We start from the raw sequence: 26,871 nt of genomic DNA, 5'->3' as shown, positions 1-26,871 counted from the left end.
TGTATTTATTTTATTATTTTCATAAACTTATATACGTAGTTTACAGAATGTGTATATAGTATGGGCAAAGTTTTCACAAGCATTATCAATTTTAACTACATTGCACTGCCCGTTTCATGTTAGTGTTCACTAGCTCCGTTTGATACAACTAGGCACAAACCAATAACAAACTGTACATTCTACAATATTGTTGTTTTTAGAATTATCTTGCTATATTTTGTGTAAATGAAATAACTGTACTGCAACTGGACGCAAACATGCACGCGTGTGCCAATGTTTTGATGTCTGTATTTGATACCTGTATGGTGGCGGGTCAATATTCAAAGAAACTGTATTCACCCATGGCCACTCCTGTGGCAAGTGAATGTTCTTATAGGTTTAATTTCTTCGTGGCTGTGTGATCAAACAGAGTCAGTGAACACTAATATGAAATAGGCAGTACTTCAACTTGAACATTGCCACTAAACGATGAAGCGTTTGCATCTATTAATCTCATTAAAACACACACAAGTTATTTTTTTCGTGTCTGTGAAACAAACCGTGATCTGATCACAATAAATCATAACATTTGGCAATTGTGATCATTCTTAAATGATAAGGTCTGGATAAACACGTATGTCCCTTTAAAATGACTTTATTATCAAAACGTAACGCGTCTATTGTGAACACTCAGTTTTCAGGTCAACGTGACGTCACCAAGAATACACATCATATCTTCACCCTTTTCGTTAGTCAGAGTTGCGTTGCCATGGTAACGTCCCTGGAAGGGAAGGAGAAATATTATCATGTAAATATTTTCACAAAGCAATTTGATACAAAAATTAAAATGTTGATAAATTAAATATTCTGAGAGTTGAACAAGTTTCAGACAAGAAGCATTCGTTACAAGGTTGCTCTACAGTGATAAGTCATGTGTTAGTTACATACAAGTGTACTTGTTACTTAGTCTGGATGCCAACGTGGTCTAGACTACTTGAATCGCTAGTTCATCTCTAAAATAAACTATCCTTTGTATTTATAAAGTAGTTTGCTGTGAAGTAACTCTGTGAAAAAAAAATCTAGACCATTTTACACTAAAGGCCCCGATGGGGGTTTGACTATACATGGGGTGGTGATTTTTTTATTATACATGGGGTGGTGATTTTTTGACTATACACGGGGTGGTGATTTTTGACTATATATACATGCCATGGGGTGGTGATTTTTGACTATACATGGGGTGGTGATTTTTGAAAACGGAAATGTGAGTTCAATACAGTTTCGATACAACGGTTTGTTAAAATATTTAATAACATAATTATGTCAGTATGCAGACTTTGTCTTTACAAGCCGTTTTATTTTAGGATATTTTGTAGAACTGGTAAATATTATAGCTCTTTTTCTCAGTACATGATCGTCTACAAAAAAGTACATAGTTTTATAAAAGTATTCATGAATAATGAATCCAGAAAATTAAAGTGAAAGCCGGAGTACGCTACGTGGTTGGATTACCTCCATAAACAACTGACAATTTAAGTAGTTATCATACTTACAGCTTCGACGTAATCACCCTGAAGTGTAACTTCAGTCTCAAAGTGAAGTTTATCTATAAAACAAAACATATGAACTTATAATTTATCTGACAAAAAGTTCAATATACGAATTAACAATGGTAGTAGCACACATTTACCTACTCAGTTATTATTTTTTAGGTATATATTAGAGTTATCATTGTCAAGAAAATACAATGTAGAAATAGAACAGTAGATCAAATTTTATTACAAGTCCTTATTGATTGTATGTAAACATGTCTGATTTTAAATACACTGAAATAATAGTTGGGTCTCCGTGAAGTTAATGTTTTGTTATTGACTTTTTGATAAATCTTGGTCGACGATTGGCGCCCGACTGTTCAATAGCATCTCGCCACCGCAATGGGGCGGGCTTCGATTACATTCTCTTCGATAGATATTCAAAGGAGTAGTGGAACGTATATCATGCATTGACAATTGTAAAGATGTTCAATATTTGACTGGCGGAAAGCTATCTTTTAAACAAGATGCCCCTAATTCGTATTCTTTGTACTCGCCCACGAAATGTACGTAAGAAATGGAAAAGATACGACAGTAAAACATGTACAATAAAGTCACTTGAGAAGGACAAAAAAGTATGAGGCTAGCCAAATGTATGCTGAGACATGTACAGATAAGCGTCGTATAGTGTAACTTTTCTTTTCAGTCACTGTAAGATGTTGTCTTGACACATTGTGCAAGTTGTTCGTTTTTACTGTTTGTCATACCGGTTTCCTTGTTACCTACCTCCTTTCTTTAGGGGGCACACATGGTACTTCTCTGGGATCAATTTACAGAAGCGTACTTTGCTGTTGAAAAGTAAATAGTCGTTGAAGTAGACGATAGGATCAGCCGTCCCATCCCTCATATCATGAACTGTCAAATAATGAAAAAGTACATCCAATTTATTAGTTACACTTGAACCGGATTATTCGTACTGGAAAAGCTGTATATGTAACTACGAAGGATTACCATCTACAAGAGATGATCCAAACACATCTTGGAGGGTCTATGTCTTAACTAACCGTCAGTTCTTCCAGAGATGTTGTTTGTTTGTTTGTTTGTTTGTTTGGGTCAAAAACGTTGTCCCCTAAACAGAGTGCGTCAAAATATGCTCCCACTTTTAATACCCCCCCCCCCCCCTTTCCCGGAACTTGACGTTCGTTTCCGCTGTAAATTTTACTTCCAGGCACGGACCATTACTGTTAGTCATAGGCTTATATTTTTCCACAAGCTCCCCTTTTGGAGAATATGCCCTACCATTGTCATGCAGATACCGGTGATATTAGAGGATGCGAACTTCTGTATGATTTGACAAACAACATGTAATGAAATCCAGGCTGCAAAGTTATGTGATTCCGCCAATTTGTATGTTGTGTACATCTATGTAATCGCTATAAATGACGACAAAAATATGTGCCGCAGTTTATTCTGTAAGTGTTTTACCTGCAGTCGTGTCAAAGGTCAGGTTGTATTTGTGTCCGATCTTCAAAGGACCCTTAGGTGTCCAATCCAGAGTGAAATCCATAGCTTTAGTTCCTGTTTATACATGGGAGAGAAAAACAGCGTGACGTCATAATCGTACATTTGCACGTGCATGGTTTTTTTTTTACCCAATTGTCATTTTAACCTTTCTCTATTCATGATTGAAAAGAAACGTTCGAAGTCTTGGATAGCAAAGCTACACTGCATAAATAAATGTATACATAACAGATAAGGTCATCGGCGGGTCGCTCACTTTTTACGTACGTAATTTAACACTCTTCTCAGGAAGGCTAAAATGAAAGGATAAAAATCCTTCACGGAAATAACTTAAAACTTAAAAAAATTACCACAATTCTTGAATTCCTGCTTTGGCGCGTTCACATCCTTGTATTCAGCCGATTGCTTACGGATGTAGAATGGCCCAAATTCTAGCCCTGTGGGTTGATGTATCACTTTCGTATCTAGAAATACATTGATTTCGTCGGCAGTGACTAAAGTCACACATGCGATGACCAACACGAAGCTTGAAATGTGCACAACCATATTTTCCGCGTGAGTTGTTTGCCCACAGTAGTACAGCTAGCTATCGTCAACTTTTGTTCACCTAACACAACAGACTCGGACGATTCTGTGACTCGTGTGGGTTATACCGGTACTATGATGTAAGGAGAGTGATCGGCACGGGTCCGGTCGGGGTCCGGTCGTATATGGCACGGCACGAATGGGCTGTGGTATATATATATATACTGACAGGCCCAATACAACGCAACGTTATCTGGAAGGTTGGCGTGGTAAATGATGTCACCAAAACTTCCCGTTTTATAACAAAGTATTAAAATAATTCTAACTTCCGCGTAGCTCATCTCATGAATATTCAAATATTTAAACATTTAAATGTGTCACACCACCTCGGATACATTTGTCGGACCTACTACATCATTATGTCCCTTATCAATATTTCCAATCTATATAGATTTTATAGAAAAAGACTGTCTTTATTGCATACATAAAAAAGAAATCTACGATTTCGCTCAAAGGATTTCTCTGTACAAAATAAACACAACTGTACTGGAATGCTGTAAACGTAGATATTTTCACCACCACTAAGCCTAGAAAATTTTGCGATTTCTCCCATGGCTAAGTCGTACATCAGAAATCTCACAATACAGCGAAATATAGACCAAGCATAGGGATGCAGAACTCTGATGACATAGATTATGTATTAATACATTCAAGCTTATCTCTAGTTTCTAATAATACTGTCGTGAACAATTTGTGTATTATTAACTATAGTATATAATAACACACTGATGGATGCGGTGATCTATCACTGTATTGGGAGAAACCGGGTGTCATCAGATGAGGAAGTATGCATACACTTATAGTACTAAGTATACATGTGGTAACGATGGCACGATATCACTCTACTCAGCTCTAATCTGTTTGGACGAAACCTGGTCAAAATATAATCATAGTTATCTATACAAACTATATGATGAGGAACTGTCCACAGACTGTGGTACTTCCTAATTTGGCTGTGTTATTGTAGGCTTCCCGTCACAAATAAGGATGAATAAAATGTAACTCTTGAAAATCATCTATTGAATTTATATCACATCTTTTCACCAACACTGGACATTACAAGGGCAATTTAAGAAATTTTCTCCTAAACTAAATTGTTAAGTAATTTGATATGAATTACCGGTAATACGTCCGACTTATTCTAAGACAAATAAGTAGACTCCTTAATATCTTTGTTTGGATTTTTAGTTATTTGAGTATGAAATATAATTACATGTACACTCATAGTTAAAAGTGATTATTTCTAGTAAATCGAAACAAAATATGGATGTAGGGTACCCATAGCCTAAGATTAATTTGCAGTATTGGTATGAGTCTTCAAGAAGTCACATTTGCAAAGAGGGGCAAATGACAGTGAAAATATTTCAGAAACTGGAGTTTACCCATTATCAATATCACAACTGTTTTGACCAAAACCTTACTAGTTTCTATTCAAACTGCACAAGTGCAGACTGACAGTCAGACAGACAGACAGACAGCCAGCCAGACAGACACACCTTGTCTATACCACCATTAAACCTGTGTTCAATCATACTAACAAATCAAACAAGCATTTACACCCACAACATGTAACTCTGTCACCGAGACAAAATGCTATATTGAGACAGAATTTATTACAATATGATTTTACATTCATTTATAGAATTTGTAGTACATTTGTGGATATTTAGCGCAACACATACATTATATATTCATATAATTCACACAATATGGTAATACCATATAACCATAAAATCAGTTATTTCTCTATACATTCCTTTTAGGATATCATTTGTATAAAAACAGACTTTGTCCAATTACATTCTACACATACTATCGTATCATTACATTGCCTGGTTCATAATTGGCATAAAAAGAAGAAGAGATTTCTCATAATAAAATATTTTCAGAAAGTTAAGATATTATACCTGCTACAGATACTCATAGTTTCACCATTTGGTAATTAACATGCACACATCCTTATTAGGTGAATGTTTAACTCCCCTTAGGCTATCTTGGGGGCTACTCAGCACCACTTGCAGCTGGGAAGATCGCCAGCAGGTGTAAGGAGTATAGGCTACCTGGGGAGGTCCCAGCAGATAGGTCCTATGTGTGCTCCTGAATGCAAAACATAATTAAAGTAAACCGAAAAGATCACCTGGGGAGGACCCGTCAGGTGTCTGTAACCGTACCTATCTGGGGAGGACCCGACAGACATAGCTAGGTGATGAATTACAACTTTTAATTCCCATATTTGGTATGAACACATAAGCCTGTGTATACAGTACTATATTTGGTAAAAAAAAAAAGTGAACATGCATGTTCCTTTGCATAATAAACAAAGCCATATTTTGCAAATGGTGAAACAGCATTAGCATATTCACTTCCATATATGGTGGTACTTATTACAATTGCCTTATTTGGTAAAGAATGATACAAATGTATACATTGAGTGTTTTGATTGTAATGATGGGGAGTATTGCACAAGATATAAATTTCAAACTTATTTCAAGAAGATAAAAAATTGACTAAAAATGTTCACAAGCAACATTTTTTGTCCTCAATTACAAAAATAGTAAATGCTTTGTTTATAAAATGCATATATATGTATTACATATCTGAAATGCATATTTGAATAATTTAATTTGACAGGCCTGAGTTTTTTTGCCCTGAATGATTGAGTTTTGAAATTTTCCTTGAGTATGTCCACTTTCACTTGTAACTTTTCTTTGCTGTCTGTACAGTATGATCACCTTGAATACATATTTCCTTGAAAGCATTAAATGCACTTGCTATGACATAACATTACAAATTGTTCTCGAACTGTTCTTAGATAAATATAATTGAAAGACCAGGAACTGTAGCTTATCATTAATAGTTAAGTTTGTCCACTGGAAAATGAAAACTTTTACTGGCAATAATTCAATTCTATTGATTAGCTGACTCACCTATTTAGTAATCTTTGATAGTACAGTGTACACTGCCTTGATGTCCATATGTAAACAGTCATGAATCAGGTAAGGACCAGATAGCATTTGTCAACAAATTATACATTTCTGGGCTGTTGATAGTGTTTGATTATTAATAAGTCATACACGATCCAGTAAGTATAATATAAATATGTTGAAAATAACAAAAAATTATGTAAAAATTTGCTCCAGTTACAGTTGCTTGGACAGAATTCCTCAATTACCTCATATAAAATTTTCCAAAAAGCAGCATATTTAATATTCAAAGTACTGCTATTTCACTCATATCTGTGTGTATTGTTTAAATAGTTGTAAGACTTCCTTATTTTTGTACTGATCCAACTATATGTACATCATCATAGTCTTTTGGCCGGGTACAGCAATGACAACTCAGTCTTTTCAAGAACAGTTTTTCCAGGTTAGCAGTAGGGTATTCTACAGCCATAGACAATGCTAAACCAGCGCCGTATGATATGGCTGCCACACCAACAAAATTGAAAGCCTGTAATAAAAATTAATCATAGATTTAAATGTTTTCAGTCATCTCAAATACTGCAACACAGGCTACAGAACTTGTTGCAATAATTATTGGATGTGTTTGATCATCCTTACTATGGCGCCTTATGGTATTCAAATACATTCACTAGTGGAGCATCAGGTCATTTGAAAACTGACCACATATATAGGGAGGCCAGTGGAACTCAAGAGCTCCATGTATCAAATTTGCCAATTGTGAGAAATCAATGTGTCTGTTGTTATAAAATATTTCGGACTAGTTTCAAGTGGAAAATGTTTTTTTTTTTTAAATCCTTAAGTATTAACCAATCACTTTAAAAGAAATCAAGTTTATCATAATTGATAACACTATCCCATGTTTTCCCCATATTGGGTCAGGTCAGGTCAGGTCAAAGTCAAGCCTTGAGTTTCTCCTGTTGAACATCCTGGGTAAAATGGTAATTGAACAGGACTTGGCAACACTTGAGCTTGTCTCAATAAATTTAAAACATGCAATGACAGAGCCATTATATGTATCACCAGACATGAAAAGATTAAACACTACCAGTTACATGAAACTCGACCCTTATATTTATGATCACATAATGCTTCTAGTATAAAGGCTTTTCCATTAGATAACTAAAAACATTTCAAACTTAAATGCAATTATAGCATCACATAAATAAATACTTACACAAAGTATTGTTGAGAAATGTGTTGGGGTTGCATTCTGGAAGATGAAGATGTCCAGGATAATGGGATGCAGTAGATAGGCAGTAAATGTCAGTCTACTCAGTGGTACAAAGGCACTCCAGGACAGGAAGTCATTGATAGCACCTAGGTAAAAAATAAACAGTCGGTTAGTGAGTTTATGTGCATATGATTGATGTCATTGATAACACCTAGGTAAAAAGTCAAGTCATTAGTGAGTTTATGTGCACATATGAAGTCATTGATAGCACCTAGGCAAAATGTCAACAGTCAGTTAGTGAGTTTATGTGCATATGATTGATGTCATTGATAGCACCTATGTGACAAGTCAACAGTCAGTTAATGTGTCTGTGTGGGTAGAACCTAGGTAAAAAGTGAACAAAGTCAGTGCATGCGTTTGTAAAAGTCATTGTAAAGTCAATGAGTATGAGTAAGTACCAGTTGTAAATTGTTGAAGGAGCACCCAAAGTATTAATGACAAAGCTTAGCTTACTGACCATCTTACTTAGTACAGATAACAATGTGTATCTTGTGACTTTTCTTGAAGTAAAAAAAGTGTTAATGCAAGGATGAATTTTTCAGTTGATCTCCTACCATCCCTTAAGAAGACCTGAAGACTCAGCTTGAAAGCTAGGATTAATACATTCAAGTATTTAATGCAGTACAAAGTTTTACTTTATTTGTATCTGCTATCATGTTTGCTGCAAACACTGATGTAAATATTATGGTTTTGTAGGTGATATAACTGTTGTAACAATACTATAAAGATAGACACTCACCTCCAAGACCAAACTGACATGCGAATACAACCCAGGCTAGGGCCAAACCCCAGGCAAATCTGCTGAATACTGCATATGTAATGTTACCAGCAGCAGTCAATTCATGTCCATGGGCCGTACCATACAAACCATACACTACAGACATTCCAATAACAGTTGCCACAGCCCAACCCAAGGCTCCATATATCTGTAGGAAATATCCAAAATATGGTTAAAGACAACTTGATACAATCTATGCTGTAGTTCTATGAACCTACACTAGTATTTCATTATCATCATGATCACACTCTGACCACTGGTGGCACTCTACCACATAATTACACCACTGGTGACAGTTGGGTGACTTAAAAGTACACACTTTGAACTCATGAATATACATACTGGGAAATTAAGTATCTATTTTGGCACACAAAAATTCTCACAGATAATTTGAATATTTTGAGTGTCACTTTACTGTGGCAGATAAACAATGTTTGACCACAGTGTACTTATAGCCATATAGTAAATGTATTAATTTGAAACATCTTAGCCTTTGTTACCCTATGGTTATTTAGAATTTAATCGTGAAAGTGAATCTATTCTCATGCTGGCCTGAATAATGTTTCAGACAAATAAGCTAATATAAGAAAAGACCAGAAATACATGAGTTTACATTACCTCAAGTGAATGATGCAATTTTGTTAAATTTCATATGATACATGACATGAGAAATGACACATGACACATGAGAAATGACACATCACACATGGGAAATGACACATGAGAAATGACACAAGATGTGAGAAATGATACATGACACATAACACATGAGAAATGATATGACACATGACACACGAGATGTGAGAAATGATACATGACACTTAACACATGAGAAATGATATATGACACATGACACATGAGAAATGATATATGACACATGACACATGAGATGTGAGAAATGATATATGACACATGAGATGTGAGAAATGATATATGACACATGACACGACACATGAGAAATGATATATGACACATGACACAAGAAATGATATATGACACATGACACGAGACGTGAGAAATGATACATGACACATGACACATGAGACGTGAGAAATGATACATGACACATGATACATGATGCATGACACGACACATGAGAAATGATACATGACACATGAGAAATGACACAAGAGAAATAATGCATGACAGATGTTACACGAGACATGATATTTCCTTGGCTAAACAAGAACGTTAAAAAATAATACAAAAATACTGTACTTAATCTGGTGTAACCTTGATGTTGTCGAGTTATACTTACCGGTGAGATAACCACTTGAATTTTCTTACTTCTGATCTGTTGAAGTGCATAACCCATGACAATTCCAACCAAATATGGTGCAATACGACAATATGGTTTGATATATATGTAGTCGGAATAAGTTGGTGCCGTTTCTCCTGGGTGCAGTCTGGAAATATACATAATGATCAGACTTCCTTCAAATTCCTACTATGGTTCTTATGTTTACAGTAGATGTTTGCATATCCATAGTGTTTATCAATGGCTTCATGGATTATATGTATCTACTAATATGTTAAATTAAGATTGGTTGAACCATTCTTCTATCTCGTGTGATTGGCTGATGAATAACTATAAATCCTATTATGATCATGTGACATTATAAGTCTAGGCTATGTTGTACTGATTGGCTTCTTAACATTTAATGTACACTGATTGGTCTATGAAGATGCAGGGATTCCCTGATAGTGGCGCATGGAAACTGTACTGCCTATTGATTGGTGTATGAAGATATCCATTTAGACGGATTGGCTTATGGATATTGTTCTGTATACTAATTGGTCTGTGAAGATGTCCACTTCTGCTGACTGGCTCATGGACATTTCATTATACACCGATTGATCTAGAAAGATTTCAGATGTACAGATTTGCTCATGGAAATTTAACTGTGCACTGATTCGTCTATGACGATCTCCAATTGCACTGATTGGCTAATGGGCATAATGCTTTGCACGGATTGGTCAATAAAGATATAAAGATGCACTGATTGGCTGACTTATAACCATTTCACTATACACTGATTCGTCTCTGAAAGTGTCCGGTTGATCTGATTGGCTTATAGACATTAACACAGTACATCAATTGGTTTCTATTACAATTGTGAATAATGAGAACCTACGCATTTGCACCATCATTTGCCTGCTGTAGGAAGTCCACCTTGAAATCATAGACTCCCATAAGAACACCAGTTGTTATAAATGATGCACACAGAAGTATAGATGTTATCACAAAACCAACAATCTTAGACCTGAAAGAAAATTGCATCACTAGTAAGGCCTTTGTGAAGTATACTTATAATAAATTGACTAAATATGTACATCAGCTCAGTAGCTCAAATGACTTACACAGGTTATAACACACATTATTCAAAGTTTTTAGCTTTGAGCTTTTGATCTGTCTGGTCAACAGTCATCAGCAGATGAGGATCGTTGACCAGGACAAATCGGAAGCTAAAAGCTTAAATCTTTAAAGTCATATGCATTAATATATGTAAGCTTTTTAAAAAGAATTGTTTCAACTAAACATTCAATTGACATATATTTCCAATCACATTCTGTCAACATTCAAATTGTTCATGAAAATTATCAAATTTATTCCTCTCTTACAAGTTTTGTTTCTGTGACAAATTTTGTACTCAGTATCATGCATAACCATATTCATCAAATTCATCAGACTATATTTTTTTATAATTTGTTCATTTTTAATTTTCATAAGAAATAATTTTTCACTTTTTGAAAATTTAACAAAATATGAAAATAAAATCAATTAATCCTATAAAGCCTTATAATATCCAATTTTCTATTAAGTTGATATTCTAAAAATCACAGTCTTATAGGGTGAAGGTAGCACATTTTTCATTGTTTTCAATCACTGAAATTATACACCATGGAGGGGAAGAATGATATACTAGTTGACAAAAATATCCAAGCAAGGAAATCCTCTCTTAGCTTCAACCACATATCCAAAAATTTAAGTCAGCTTTGTCGTCTATCAATAAGGAATGGGCATAACAAAGACATTAATTTTTAGCATAATTTCTAACCATACTTACATGCATTTCTGAAAACACATGGATGGTGACAAACATGCCATGGAAATCATGACCTGAATAATCAATATGTGTTTTTGCCTTGGCTGAAATAAACATAAAGTTATCGCAGACAAAAAGTTCAGGAATACAGTACTTACCAAAACAATGGAATCAATATAAGAGGTGAAATGACATAGAATTGCCAATCATTAGCCAAATACCATGTCCATCCTATACACTGCAAATAGAGAATACATAAGTAAAGTTTATCTTTCTCATGTCTAAATTTCTTTTTACTGAATTGGACTGTGCTTGCAGACAACTCCAAATAAATAGAAACATGTTCAACTGTATATGTAATGTGCATAAGCATAGTGTGAATAATATGAACCAACACAGTTGAAATTTGATAATTTTGGGTATGGACATATATTGGCATTTGGGAGAAATTGGGAAACAGATTGCCATGGCAACCAAGCAAATGTGAAATTGCACTCTATATGAATGCAATCAAATTAGCTTAAAATAAAGAAAGTTTTAGACCCAAATGTCAGCTTTCCTTAAACTTGTATTTGTTGTTAGTTACTAGCTCTTCTGTTAATTTTGACTACTGAGTGACTTCACATTCACTTTTATACTAGTTCTATTTCTGTTAAAGCTTTGTATAGGGCCATCGCCTTGGCTGCTGTGGAAATATATCAAACTGTGATTAAACTCCTGTTAATTTACAATATCTGTTGGCAATATTTTCTTACAACATTACTCACAGAACTTTGTGCTTGCACTGACTAAGCAAGACTGGTAGACTGTACAAGCGACATTCAAACTTGAATCCCAGAGGCATTTTGGGTGACGAACATGCTTTAGGCCAAATCAGATAAACAGCTTTCACACGATTGAGAAGCCACTATTTTGCCTCAAGTCAGCATTGATATATACCCTATAACAAACACCCCTTACCTCACCAGTGAGTGTATTAGGTACAAAGTTATTGATATATAGAAGAGTACTCCACCAATACTTTTCACAATTTGGTTTGGGTAACATGTTATGCCATAGAGGGCCTTGTCCCATCCATGGCTGGATAAACATCCAAATAAGAATCGTCATGGCAACTGTTGGCGTAAGTCTGTGAAAGATGAGAATAATGTTTACAAATCAATGTCCTGATTGCACTGAAATTGACATTAAACTTTTGCTGCAAACCCACCACCAGGTTTTATCTTGTGAAAGTCTCAGAATTAACATGTAGATGAAATCATTAGCCAAATCATTAGTCAAATATGGAATATCGTTGCATGGAGTGGTACAGTAGTAACTTATGAAAAATACTAAATAACAAATAGACAAATTATTGCATGTATAAGTATACAAATACCACAAAAAATTCAACAACTATGGTATTGTCTCTTGCAATGTTCACAGATGTACATGTATTCAATACACAATGGCCATAAAGTTGAAATTTGTGGCAACATGGGGAATGTAGAGAAGTATTCTTGTATGCAAGTTGAATAACTCTTTTAGCCAAGTATTCATCACATCTCACATTAACAATGTCAAACCTGCCCCTTTAAATAGGCAACTCTGTGTGGAATGAGTCCATCTTTGAAAATTTGGTCAATGTGTTTGACTTCTTTTGTGACTACATCTACACAATGACACAACACAGTGGTTGGAGGTAAAGGGCAAATTTATGTATAGTTGACAACAAACAATTTTGCGATATGAAATTTTTCTTAAAAATTGCTGCACAACATTAAAGTTCTGTAACATGCCATAAGACAGCCTCTGTTGATGAACATATTATCTTAGCCTTGTACAAGGATTTCTGCTCCAATACCACCTTTAGTTATTATCATAAACAATATATACATGTAGTAGTTTTGAGTAGTATTGAAAAAACTCACCTCCAATATCTATGAAAATAAAACTTAAACCACGGCAGTTTACCATTGCTCTTCTCCAGGGTGTCCATTGAAAGATATGCTACCAATAGCCCACTGTTAGTCAATTTGATGAAAAGTAAAAAACAATATGTCTGATTCAGCAATAATTTCATTATGTGTGATGTATTTCAAAATGGTTTATCATTCTGCTTATGCAAGTATAAATTGTATAATCATGCCAATCATGTTTTTCTTCTCTCTGCCAGAAACTCAATGAATGAACTCACGAGAAAATTGTGCTGTTGATTTCAAATTTGTAAATTCTAAAGTTAACTGCCTTGAAATGTAGAGGCAAAACTAAAAGTTCCCTATGCTAAATCCTGGTACTGGGGGTAATACTTTTGTATACACAGGACTATGACAGACTCCCATTAGGCATGAGTGCAAGTTTGGCATACTGGGTATTTGCACATTGTCAAGTGCTTGTGGTGTATTCTGCATTAATGTTTTTACTATAGCACTATTGCAAATACCAACAGTTTGTGAGCTCACTGACACAAGTAATCAGTGCTTGGTACCTCAGACCACCAAACAAGTGGTCTGAGCTGGTACATACCTGGTAACATTATTAATGATAAAACCTACCTTAAAAAGAAGAAGGTGTCCACAGAGAAGAATGCATTGTTAACAACTTGAAAGCTGAACTCTTTCATAATTGTACCACCACCAGTTAATCCATTCACTACAATATAAAAATCAAAATATCAAAAATCAGAAATATCATAAAAAATGACAATTATGATATTAAAACAACATCAAAATATGATAAAATATGAAATTAGAATATTTAAATATGAACTAAAACAGGATGAATATGAAATTAAAGTGGTCATATGATGAGAAATAGGTATTTATTTTGGATTTATGATCATTAAAACAACTTTACTCCTATTTTTACTTGAACATTTGGTCAATGTGTTTGGCTTCTTTTCAAGTTAAATCTACACAATAACAAAACAGTACTGGAGTTAAAAGTCAACTTGGTCAATGAAAACAAAATAAATTGAAACAACATAGACCAACGCAGTATTCGTAACTCAATTAATTGCCAAAAAACAAAATGGGATTTGTAAATAAACTGCTTAAATACAAGTTATTGCTACGTCATGTCCAGTTTATGTATATCTCTCGTTTCCCAATATAGTCACCCATCACAGTACATAGATGAATAGAGAGAAACGATAGATGGCATCATGATTACTTGAATACATGTATACCATGTTTGAGTTCTGTTGCTAGCAAGTGATGGTATGCTGTGCAGTAAGTAGAGAATACTACTGTAACATCATTCATGTATCATTTCATATGCAGACAATAAGCCAGACATATAAACACAGATTGTAAGTACATGTAGAATACTAAGGGTACCTTTTAACATGCTGCAAAAATTACATGTAACCCCCCCCCCCCCCACTCACACAAAAAAGAACAACAAAAAACTGAACAAACAAACCAAAAACAAAACAAAACAAAAACAAACAATCAACAACAACAACAACAACATAGAAAATCAGCTTGTGTCCCTTTTAAGCATTGCTTCTTAAACTGTTTTTGATATATTTTACTGGTATCCTTACCTAAAGGAAACAAAGTCTGCCATAAAAAGGTATGTCCTAGTATAACCCAGGTCATGCTGATAAAGCGAATACCATGAAGAGATCGGATAGCTTTATCCGGTTGAGTTGTGTTCAGTATCATTGCTAGGTTTCGATTCAACGCAAAACAGAGGAAGAATTCTTGAATGAAATCTGAAATAAAGCACAAAGAGGACAAGATTATATTTACTGTGACTATGTCGGTAACTATATGTCAATAGCTATGGTTGGCCTAAGTCTATTTTCTATGACAGCTGATTCAATTGGTAGGTTGTATCATGTACTGAACCAGGGTGAGCGGTCTACAGATTAAATGGGTATATATGATGTACCACTCAGCCATCATGTCTCACACACAAACTCAGGGTGAGTGTTTTAAAGACTCAAAGGGTTGGCAGTATTAGTCAGCAATATCTCACTCGCAAACATACAGTGAGTGTTCCACAGACTCAATGGGTAGGCTGTACCACTCATCCATGCCTCAAAAAAACACATATGAATGTTTTGGATTGGAAGGCTAGTAGCAATCAGCTGTGTGACTCACTCAAATTTTTGAGGACCATGATGCAATAGTCCAAGAAAGTGTTTCTACATATTATGCATTTCCTTGTTATGCAAATTGCCAATATGTCCAGGGGAGAACACTCCTATAGTGACATAATTCTATATCAAATATGCCTTAAATCTTCACTTACTGGTTTCATGTGATATACTGGCAAAGTGTACGGCTGATCCATTACTTGCATTACTGTTGCCTGTTATCAGCTTGGCATTGTCAGCTGTGCTATCATTGTGAATGTAATCACCTTTGTCAGTCAAAGGGAGACCAGCTTTACGTTTGGCAGCAAATCTCAGGTAGAAATCCATAAGCCATCCAGCCAACATAAGGAATGCGAACACAAAACATAATGTACTGTGTAGATGAAGGGAAAGAATGGATAATTATATATAGTTGTCAAAAGTGATGGCAAGAACAGTATACAATGGATTGACTGAACAGTAACCAATGCATAGTAGTTATACTTTTTTCATGTAAGCTAGGGAGTGGGTTTGAAATATGGATGGGTCTGTACTACTGGAGCAGCTACAAAGTACATTCAAATTAGATCCCTTAGTACAAACTCAATACTTGCCCTATGTTAACATTTTCAATACAGGCAAAGTCATTATTACCTTATATACATTAAAGTAACCATTCACTGTTGTTTGATGACTTGACAGTGTTGTTTTCCTCAACAACACTTTATAACATTACTACTGAGGACCTAAAAACAGGCACAAATTGTGGCAGGATTTTCAATGTACCCACTGTGCCAGGTGACATCAGTGAAATCGTAATCACTGCATAGGAGGAAACCGAGAGATCAGCAATTGAGGGTGCTCTTCTCATCCCTTGCTACAAAGGGAAGGGATGATAAAGATGACCCCGGTGATGAATTTGACACTAGTCTATGCATAGGGTAAGACCTATATGTAACATGAACCTTACATCTACTTGCAAATCACAGAGTAGGGCTAGACCTAACATGAACCTTATGCCAATCAAAGCACAGGATTAAGGTAGCTAACATGAATTTTATTTGCTCTACTAGCCAATCAAAACACCACAGAGAAAAAGTGATTTTTTTATTTTACTTACACCGTGAAATAGAATCCAACACTGTGAGGTTTAGGTGGATCCTTAGCACAGTGTACAGCAGAATCTATTACCTGCATGGTGTTGTAACCAACAGTCTCTTTAGTTAAGAAAAACAGAGAGAGAAACATTACAGTACACTTACAATGTAACGGAATGTGAAACCACAAAGAACACTTGTATAATTACCAAAATGTATATAATGAAAAGAACATCAAAAGTTAAAACAGAAGAAAATTAAACTTTTTCTCCCAACTTGTACTCAGTTGTGTACGAACAAACACCCTCTAGGGAAAATGAGGACCAACTTGTACATACTTAGTTGTCTACAAACAAATACCCCTAGGGAAAATGAGGACCAACTTGTACTTCGTTGTGTACATGAACAAATACCCCTGGGGAGAATGAGGACCAACTTGTACTTAGTTGTGTACAAACAAATACCCCCAGAGAGAAAGAGGACCAACTTGTACATAGTTGTGTACAAACAATACCCCCAGGGAGAATGAGGACCAACTTGTACTTAGTTGTGTACAAACAATACCCCTAGGGAAAATGAGGACAAACTTGTACTTAGTTGTGTACATGAACAAATACCCCCTAGGGAGAATGAGGACCAACTTGTACTTAGTTGTGTACATGAACAAATACCCCCTAGGGAGAAAGAGGACCAACTTGTACTTAGTTGTGTACATGAACAAATACCCCCTAGGGAGAATGAGGACCAACTTGTACTTAGTTGTGTACATGAACAAATACCCCCTAGGGAGAATGAGGACCAACTTGTACTTAGTTGTGTACATGAACAAATACCCTCTAGAGAGAATGAGGACCAACTTGTACTTAGTTGTGTACATGAACAAATACCCCCTAGGGAGAAGGCGGACCAACTTGTACTTAGTTGTGTACATGAACAAATACCCCCTAGGGAAAATGAGGACCAACTTGTACTTAGTTGTGTACATGAACAAATACCCCCTAGGGAAAATGAGGACCAACTTGTACTTAGTTGTGTACATGAACAAATACCCCCTAGGGAAAATGAGGACCAACTTGTACTTAGTTGTGTACATGAACAAATACCCCCTAGGGAGAATGAGGACCAACTTGTACTTAGTTGTGTACATGAACCCCCTAGGGAAAATGAGGACCAACTTGTACTTAGTTGTGTACATGAACAAATACCCCCTAGGGAAAATGAGGACCAACTTGTACTTAGTTGTGTACATGAACAAATACCCCCTAGGGAGAATGAGGACCAACTTGTACTTAGTTGTGTACAAACAAATACCCCCAGAGAGAAAGAGGACCAACTTGTACTTAGTTGTGTACATGAACAAATACCCCCAAGGGAAAATGAGGACCAACTTGTACTTAGTTGTGTACATGAACAAATACCCCCTAGGGAAAATGAGGACCAACTTGTACTCAGTTGTGTACGAACAAACACCCTCTAGGGAAAATGAGGACCAACTTGTACATACTTAGTTGTCTACAAACAAATACCCCTAGGGAAAATGAGGACCAACTTGTACTTCGTTGTGTACATGAACAAATACCCCTGGGGAGAATGAGGACCAACTTGTACTTAGTTGTGTACAAACAAATACCCCCAGAGAGAAAGAGGACCAACTTGTACATAGTTGTGTACAAACAATACCCCCAGGGAGAATGAGGACCAACTTGTACTTAGTTGTGTACAAACAATACCCCTAGGGAAAATGAGGACAAACTTGTACTTAGTTGTGTACATGAACAAATACCCCCTAGGGAGAATGAGGACCAACTTGTACTTAGTTGTGTACATGAACAAATACCCCCTAGGGAGAAAGAGGACCAACTTGTACTTAGTTGTGTACATGAACAAATACCCCCTAGGGAGAATGAGGACCAACTTGTACTTAGTTGTGTACATGAACAAATACCCCCAGAGAGAAAGAGGACCAACTTGTACATAGTTGTGTACAAACAATACCCCCAGGGAGAATGAGGACCAACTTGTACTTAGTTGTGTACAAACAATACCCCTAGGGAAAATGAGGACAAACTTGTACTTAGTTGTGTACATGAACAAATACCCCTGGGGAGAATGAGGACCAACTTGTACTTAGTTGTGTACAAACAAATACCCCCAGAGAGAAAGAGGACCAACTTGTACATAGTTGTGTACAAACAATACCCCCAGGGAGAATGAGGACCAACTTGTACTTAGTTGTGTACAAACAATACCCCCTAGGGAGAATGACGACCAACTTGTACTTAGTTGTGTACAAACAATACCCCCTAGGGAAAATGAGGACCAACTTGTACTTAGTTGTGTACATGAACAAATACCCCCTAGGGAGAAAGAGGACCAACTTGTACTTAGTTGTGTACATGAACAAATACCCCCTAGGGAGAATGAGGACCAACTTGTACTTAGTTGTGTACATGAACAAATACCCCCTAGGGAGAATGAGGACCAACTTGTACTTAGTTGTGTACATGAACAAATACCCTCTAGAGAGAATGAGGACCAACTTGTACTTAGTTGTGTACATGAACAAATACCCCCTAGGGAGAAGGCGGACCAACTTGTACTTAGTTGTGTACATGAACAAATACCCCCTAGGGAGAAGGCGGACCAACTTGTACTTAGTTGTGTACATGAACAAATACCCTCTAGAGAGAATGAGGACCAACTTGTACTTAGTTGTGTACATGAACAAATACCCCCTAGGGAGAAGGCGGACCAACTTGTACTTAGTTGTGTACATGAACAAATACCCCCTAGGGAAAATGAGGACCAACTTGTACTTAGTTGTGTACATGAACAAATACCCCCTAGGGAGAATGAGGACCAACTTGTACTTAGTTGTGTACATGAACCCCCTAGGGAAAATGAGGACCAACTTGTACTTAGTTGTGTACATGAACAAATACCCCCTAGGGAAAATGAGGACCAACTTGTACTTAGTTGTGTACATGAACAAATACCCCCTAGGGAGAATGAGGACCAACTTGTACTTAGTTGTGTACAAACAAATACCCCCAGAGAGAAAGAGGACCAACTTGTACTTAGTTGTGTACATGAACCCCCTAGGGAAAATGAGGACCAACTTGTACTTAGTTGTGTACATGAACAAATACCCCCTAGGGAAAATGAGGACCAACTTGTACTTAGTTGTGTACATGAACAAATACCCCCTAGGGAGAATGAGGACCAACTTGTACTTAGTTGTGTACAAACAAATACCCCCAGAGAGAAAGAGGACCAACTTGTACTTAGTTGTGTACATGAACAAATACCCCCAAGGGAAAATGAGGACCAACTTGTACTTAGTTGTGTACATGAACAAATACCCCCTAGGGAAAATGAGGACCAACTTGTACTTAGTTGTGTACATGAACAAATACCCCCTAGGGAGAATGAGGACCAACTTGTACTTAGTTGTGTACATGAACAAATACCCCCTAGGGAGAATGAGGACCAACTTGTACTTAGTTGTGTACATGAACAAATACCCCCTAGGGAAAATGAGGACCAACTTGTACTTAGTTGTGTACATGAACAAATACCCCCTAGGGAAAATGAGGACCAACTTGTACTTAGTTGTGTACATGAACAAATACCCCCTAGGGAGAATGAGGACCAACTTGTACTTAGTTGTGTACATGAACAAATACCCCCTAGAGAAAATGAGGACCAACTTGTACTTAGTTGTGTACATGAACAAATACCCCCTAGGGAAAATGAGGACCAACTTGTACTTAGTTGTGTACATGAACAAATACCCCCTAGGGAGAATGAGGACCAACTTGTACTTAGTTGTGTACATGAACAAATGGTGACGGATCAACTCGTCCCAATTTCAACTCGTCCCATTTCAACTCGTCCCACTCAACTCGTCCAATTTTCAACTCGCCCCAATTTCAACTCGCCCCATTTTCAACTCGCCCCAACTCTTTGCAATATAATTTACCTGTGCATATATGAAATCGAAGCTAGTAGTACTCAGTTTGGAGGGTCTGTGGTATCTCGTATTCCACTAATGAAGTACCACTTGCGCTGTAAACACATACTACAATACTTAGTTGCGTTAACTAGGGAGAGGAGACACGTCTCCAAAACCCGTACGCGCGGAAGTCGTAAGCGTGTCAGTCACTAATATTCTCCTTGGTTATTATCATTATTATTTCTTATTTGGGTTGTAAACATTAAGTCCTAATGTGAAAAGTGATATTCCATGACTGAGGAAATTTAAAGTTGTTGTGCTAGTATAAGTTCTAGATCTACCAAACACTTTAGCCAAAACCCACACCACTTTCTGCTACGAAATGTTACGCTTCGACAGGCTACGTAGGTAAACTCATGTAAATGTTTCGGTCCCCGTACTTCGAGTCCATGTATCGTTTAGATTTATAAACGTTTACTAGTGTTGTTGGGGCGAGTTGAAAATGGGACGAGTTAAAAATGGGGCGAGTTGAAAATGGGGCGAGTTGAAATTGGGGCGAGTTGAAATGGGACGAGTTGAAAATGGGACGAAGTGAATCGCAATCTGAACAAATACCCCCTAGAGAAAATGAGGACCAACTTGTACTTAGTTGTGTACATGAACAAATACCCCCTAGGGAAAATGAGGACCAACTTGTACTTAGTTGTGTACATGAACCCCCTAGGGAAAATGAGGACCAACTTGTACTTAGTTGTGTACAAACAATACCCCTAGGGAAAATGAGGACCAACTTGTACTTAGTTGTGTACATGAACAAATACCCCCTAGGGAGAATGAGAATGAAACTTCTGATAGAGGATGGCTTTATAGCTATAGCTGCCACAGTTAGCATATGTTTTATCATATATATGCAACTCAATGCTATACTACTGACAAAATAAAACATTGCATTTTGACCACAAACAATTGAAATCTGGTCTGTTTGCTGTATGCGATTTGTTGGTAATTTGTTTTCTGTTTCTAGATTGGTCATTATTCTATTTTATTTTACACCTTGGAAATTCATTTAAATTATAATGCTAACAAACCAGACATATTATAGTGTTCTATTTAAAATCAATCATTAGTTTGTTTGATTTACTAAGAATGGAAAAGAAGGGAGAAAAAACAGTTCATGCTTGGGAGTAAATTCACTCTTGAAGTAGTATAATCACACCCAGAGACTAGTGCACCCCATTACTCCATAACTCTTTGACTGACTTGTTTGCATAGTAGTTGAGTCATGAGTAGCAAACAAATCAATAATGTTGCCCTCGGACATACGACATGGACAATGACATATACATAGTTCAACCATATCATTGTCTGTGACTGACCCTAGAGCAGAGTACAAATAGCTCTATTGTGCTGGATCTTGGACAAGTTTGAATGTAAACACTAAATGGTGCTACATATGTGATGGGACTATAGACTACCACACAAACCCATTTCCATTTACTGTTGAATCACATATAACTGAGAGTGGTGGGGTGGGATTTAGGGGTTGGGGGTTGGTGGCTGTTAAAAGTCAATTAAAAAGAATTGAAAGTATCATAAACACATACATGGACAATTGAATTTATTATTATAGCTGTCTCACTGACCCATCATTTTTAGGTTGTTATGTTGAGACAAAGTGTAAATAAATCAGATCACCCATACTGAGTGTACGTGTCACTTTAGCCACAGTCATTCCAGGGGATCTATATGGTTTAAACTAACAGTAAAGCTGCTCAAATATGGCATAAACTTTATAGCTACCAATGGTGAAGTCATCATGACCAAGAATTGACTGAACTGTAATGTTACTTTTGAAATTTTCCTACTCACTAAGTTACTAGATAAGAAATCACATGTTTTATCAAAGAGTTGATCTTTGCACTTCTGTCGGGTTAATGATTCCGTGGTATTCAGTCTCAGGTCAGCCTTGCTAAAATAATGTATGGACTATGCACCTGTATACTATATTGCATAATGGAACATAATCATGTGATGTTCATGTGATTGTCATGTGATAATAAATAGAATATGGTAGTCTATACACCTTTGTTCCTAAATCTCACATTGTCAAATAATCATATGACATTACCTAATAGTTGAAGCTCCTCCTCCTCCCCCCTCCCCTCCACCCCACCCCCATCCTTAATACAATTTGATATATGACATAATACCATTAGCAAATAAAATACTTGAATTGAGATAAATTCACTTTTTAAGAATTTAATAAGTCTTTATTTATGTTGGATAGTTCTGTAAATATAAAAGTGTTTATCTCCCATGAAGTTCAGTGAGGACTATCCCTAACGAGTTCAGTATAACCACAGGAGGAAACCAGAGAGCCCAGGGAAAACCTACATTGTCCGGTACACTATTATCAAATTGAATGAGTCTTCTTATTTACAGTGTGGTAAATTTTAATCAAACAAGACAACCCTAGCTACATGTACAGTAGTACTAGTAAGAGGGAACTGGTTTAACCACTCAGCCATCAACAATTGTAAGTAACTATGTAGCTCGGTAATCACTTGACAAGATGACTTAACAACATTACACTGATGCTGTCCTAGTGATTTAGACAGAAAGCTATTAAGTCTAACCAGACTCCAAAAAGGTAACTTTATCTCTGCTAATATGAGTATAAATTTCAATTCTACTAAAATAAATACTGTTTTAATACAAATAAATTAATACAAAATTTTACTCAGAGAGTCAAAAGAACAGAAATAAATCCCACATTTTCAGTAATTGAAGTAAATTTGAATATATGATATTATAAAACCTGAAACAATATAGTAACACTGGTGATCAAACAGTCAGCAAAACAATAAAAACATGAAAATTTGTTTGATTACAAAAATATACCTACGGTTGATTATTTTCTGCATACTGTTAGCTACATCTAGATCACTACATTCAGCTACAGTGCAGAGACCCCATTGTATTGGTATTGTTGTAGCCTGAAATCAGAATAGATAGATTTTTAATAGTTGCATTTAAATTTGAATACAGAATAGTGTTCTCACTAAACTGTAAAACAGAATGACAATTGGTAGCAAAACCCCCATGTTATTTCTCAGCACTGGTGTACTGGAAATTGCTTCCTTCTATTGTGAAAACTGTATGAAAATAGCTACTAAAACCAAAATGTTCTGATCCCCTGGTTGCTAACCAACAGTTACAGCTGCTGTCTGCAGTTCTAAGGATGTGGTCTCATACATGTAGCCCTCTTGTAATAATATTCTAGGAGAACACAGGATTCTTATTCATTATGAAATACAGAATAAAAGATCCCATTCAATACTAAATCTATGGATTCATTAAGTATGTACATGCATGTATGCTTCATCTGGGCTTCTTTGTAAATGGCATATCCATATTTACGATCTGATCTGATTGGCTATCAGAGTATAGACTTTAGTGTTGTGTATAAAGTGCTCTGATTGGATGTTAGGATACTCTATTCTGATTGGCTATTACAAGACAGTACCTTGATTGGTTGTTACAATACAAAACTGGCTCGATGACCAATAGGAGTTAGCTTTGAATACCTGTGAATCTGTTCAGCATGAACTGATGAGAATACTTACATTAGCAGCACCAGGTAACGTTAGGTTAACATCTATCACAGTATAACAATATTGTAAACCTGACACATTACGGCACAAGTCAAAGGCTCCTAACCACGCTACATTGCCATCAGTAAACCCAGCACCAGGTTTGCCAGCTGCATCCACAACTACAAAAGAGAAATATAAATTGTGAAAAATGTAAATGAAAGAATATATCCATAAGGTTGAGAAATTGATCTTTATTTTTGATTCTTAATAAGTGACACAAATTTACCATTTTTGTACAAACCACTTCCTGTATGTATGTATGTATGTATGTATGTATGTATGTATGTATGTATGTATGTATGTATGTATGTATGTATGTATGTATGTATGTATGTATGTATGTATGTATGTATGTATGTATGTATGTAAAATAAACTTTAAGGAGTTATAAAATGGACTTGGTCTACGAAGTCTGTTCCAGTAGAAAATAATTGTAAAGGGTTCATAAAATATACAAAATAAAATCTCATTTCTCATTATGGCCACTTGAAAAGTGTACTGGCACATGTAGTTATGACATTAACTTTGTTGCAAAAAAAACCAGTTCCTTCACAGTTCCCCATGCATCATAAAATATGAATATGTTCCAATTTCCATGAAAATTACAAAATATTGAATGCATGTGGTATTTCTAAATACAGACATCACACCATGGATGAATGGCACCTATTACAAATAAATCATGTAAAGTAAACAACAGAATTGGATTAATAACAAAGTCATATATTGGTAGTTATAGGTCCCTACATGAAAAGTCAACCTCTTTTCACGAGATTTATATCATCACTTTTTTGTACAAATTATTTAAATAATTAGAAAACATCTTAATGCATCTATCATTATTCTCAGTCAAGTCTTTTTGTTGCAAATGTAAATAATATTCAGCCACAAAGACAACAGTGTACACAGGTCTATGTGTACAGAGGTGTGATTGAGAGACTATTAAACATATGACATTCTTCTTGCAGATTCACATGCCCGTAGACATGCAATAACAATTACATTCAGGAATAACCCCCCCCTGACTAGGATAAACGCTTACCCCAAGCAGGATAACTGTTTGTGTCCTGATTGGGATAAAATGACCTTTGAACATTTTTGCACATGTAACTACAACATTGTGCATGTGAAAACTAAAGTTTATGTATGCTTTCTACTGTCAAAGATCAACAAAAAAGCCAGCTGAGGGGTCGGACGTAGGTTGTCCAGGGCAATTTTTCAGTACAAGGATTTGAAAAGTTCTGAAATCTTCTGTGGTTAGTATTTCCCAGTTAAGAATAACCTGATGGGGAAAATTACCTTAATCAGGATACACATTATAAAACCAATGTCATTTTTTGACAATTTAATTTTAATGGTTTATCCCGATTGGTGCTTATTTCTGATTAAATCAAGTCATTGTGGTAGTAGACTGTGACAGTGAACTTGGTGTTTAAAAAGTAAACTAAACAACTGCCAATCACCTACATCATGTGTATGTCAGAAACCTTATATGAAACATTGGACCCAAACTTTATACTAGTATCATGTATATCTAAATGTTTGGGCAAGGGATTATTGTGACATGACAGTACACATAACTCGTGACACTGTTATCAGGTGATCAACACACAGGACAACTTGGAGAGTTCACCACCCCTTAGTACTTTAATCAGAGCATGGGTGTTGACCATTTTTTGAACTGTCAAATGTTCCATCGCAACACAATATAAAATGAAAGCACTGTAGTCACGAAATGGATCGGTACGGCTCAATTTATATCAATACAGCTGACAAAACATGAAACACCTGACAGGGCGTGAAATGTGGCTGTACAATGTTATAAGCTGTACAATAATACATACTCTCAAGGCACGGTGTGCAGTCCCGCCTCTAAGTTTAAGGTGTGAGGGCCGGGGGTGGGGACGGGGTGCAATGTGTGGTAGCACTTATTGAAATGAGTCAAGTATTCACTAATATCTCCATATCACTGGGATTCCAACTTACCTGTAACAAGTTTGTCTATTTGCAAATTGTCGTAGGCATCCCTACACTGTTGCGACACAGGTGTTGTGTGGTTTGATCGTGAGAGCGCGAGCTCAGAACGCTGTCGATGAAATTCCTGTAAGGAAGACAGTGGTATCACACCTTCGCATGGCAACACACATATAACGAGAATCGACAATAACAAAACACAAGAAAACTTCGACATTTTCCTGGTGTACTGTTATAAATTACGAGCGGGCACTGCACTGTGGCATCTGATTCTGGAGGATGGATTCTGGCAACTCGTGATCGCCCTCTTGTGGTGACCTCGTGTATACGTCTCAGACAAGAGTCACTATACACAGGATGTCCCCCCCCCCCCCCCCCCGGTGCCTGAAAATTGGCTTTAAGAATAAAAATCCTCCAGGGCTTCTAGGGGGACACCCCTAGAACCCCCCTCCCCCATAAGAGGTAGACATGTTCCAGTTTTAAATCAAAG

At 36.4% G+C, this 26,871-nt stretch overlaps 2 protein-coding genes across 2 annotated transcripts; both read right to left on the bottom strand.

Annotated features, from left to right (window-relative positions):
- LOC144437844 (uncharacterized) lies at positions 1-3,845 on the bottom strand. Its single transcript, XM_078126872.1, has 5 exons — positions 3,383-3,845; positions 2,997-3,089; positions 2,298-2,426; positions 1,533-1,585; positions 1-760 (listed from the first exon to the last, which is right to left on the bottom strand). The coding sequence occupies exons 1-5, from the start codon at positions 3,576-3,578 to the stop codon at positions 677-679; spliced, it is 555 nt and encodes a 184-aa protein (XP_077982998.1). The 5' UTR covers positions 3,579-3,845; the 3' UTR covers positions 1-676.
- Positions 3,846-5,224: 1,379 nt separating this feature from the next.
- On the bottom strand, positions 5,225-26,652 carry LOC144437839 (nose resistant to fluoxetine protein 6-like). The gene is made up of 16 exons (XM_078126868.1): positions 26,394-26,652; positions 24,378-24,526; positions 23,678-23,747; positions 21,598-21,672; positions 16,820-16,883; positions 15,876-16,093; positions 15,163-15,333; positions 14,171-14,267; positions 13,547-13,639; positions 12,597-12,765; positions 11,795-11,874; positions 10,725-10,853; positions 9,848-9,995; positions 8,551-8,737; positions 7,755-7,897; positions 5,225-7,067 (listed from the first exon to the last, which is right to left on the bottom strand). The coding sequence occupies exons 1-16, from the start codon at positions 26,596-26,598 to the stop codon at positions 6,888-6,890; spliced, it is 2,178 nt and encodes a 725-aa protein (XP_077982994.1). The 5' UTR covers positions 26,599-26,652; the 3' UTR covers positions 5,225-6,887.
- Between the last annotated feature and the right edge of the window lie 219 nt (positions 26,653-26,871).

The sequence above is a fragment of the Glandiceps talaboti genome, chromosome 7 (genome assembly GCF_964340395.1).
Source record: "Glandiceps talaboti chromosome 7, keGlaTala1.1, whole genome shotgun sequence".
In the NCBI taxonomy this organism is placed as follows: Eukaryota; Metazoa; Hemichordata; class Enteropneusta; family Spengelidae; genus Glandiceps; species Glandiceps talaboti.
Note: the sequence above shows the minus strand (reverse complement) of the source record. Positions and strands in the feature narration are given on the sequence as shown.

Bases quoted from the DNA above. Each gene is read 5' to 3' on its own strand.
- LOC144437839 (XM_078126868.1), bottom strand. From the start codon at position 26,598: ATGTCGAAGTTTTCTTGTGTTTTGTTATTGTCGATTCTCGTTATATGT. The intron at 9,996-10,724 runs GTAGGTTCTCAT...GTATATTTCCAG, and splicing joins GCAAATGATGGTGCAAATGC to ACTGCACCCAGGAGAAACGG. The intron at 7,068-7,754 runs GTAAGTATTTAT...TTTTTATTACAG, and splicing joins ATTTCTCAACAATACTTTGT to GCTTTCAATTTTGTTGGTGT.
- LOC144437844 (XM_078126872.1), bottom strand. From the start codon at position 3,578: ATGGTTGTGCACATTTCAAGCTTCGTGTTGGTCATCGCATGTGTGACT. The intron at 3,090-3,382 runs GTAATTTTTTTA...ATGTATAAACAG, and splicing joins GCAGGAATTCAAGAATTGTG to GAACTAAAGCTATGGATTTC. The intron at 1,586-2,297 runs GTAGGTAACAAG...TTTGTTTTATAG, and splicing joins GTGCCCCCTAAAGAAAGGAG to ATAAACTTCACTTTGAGACT.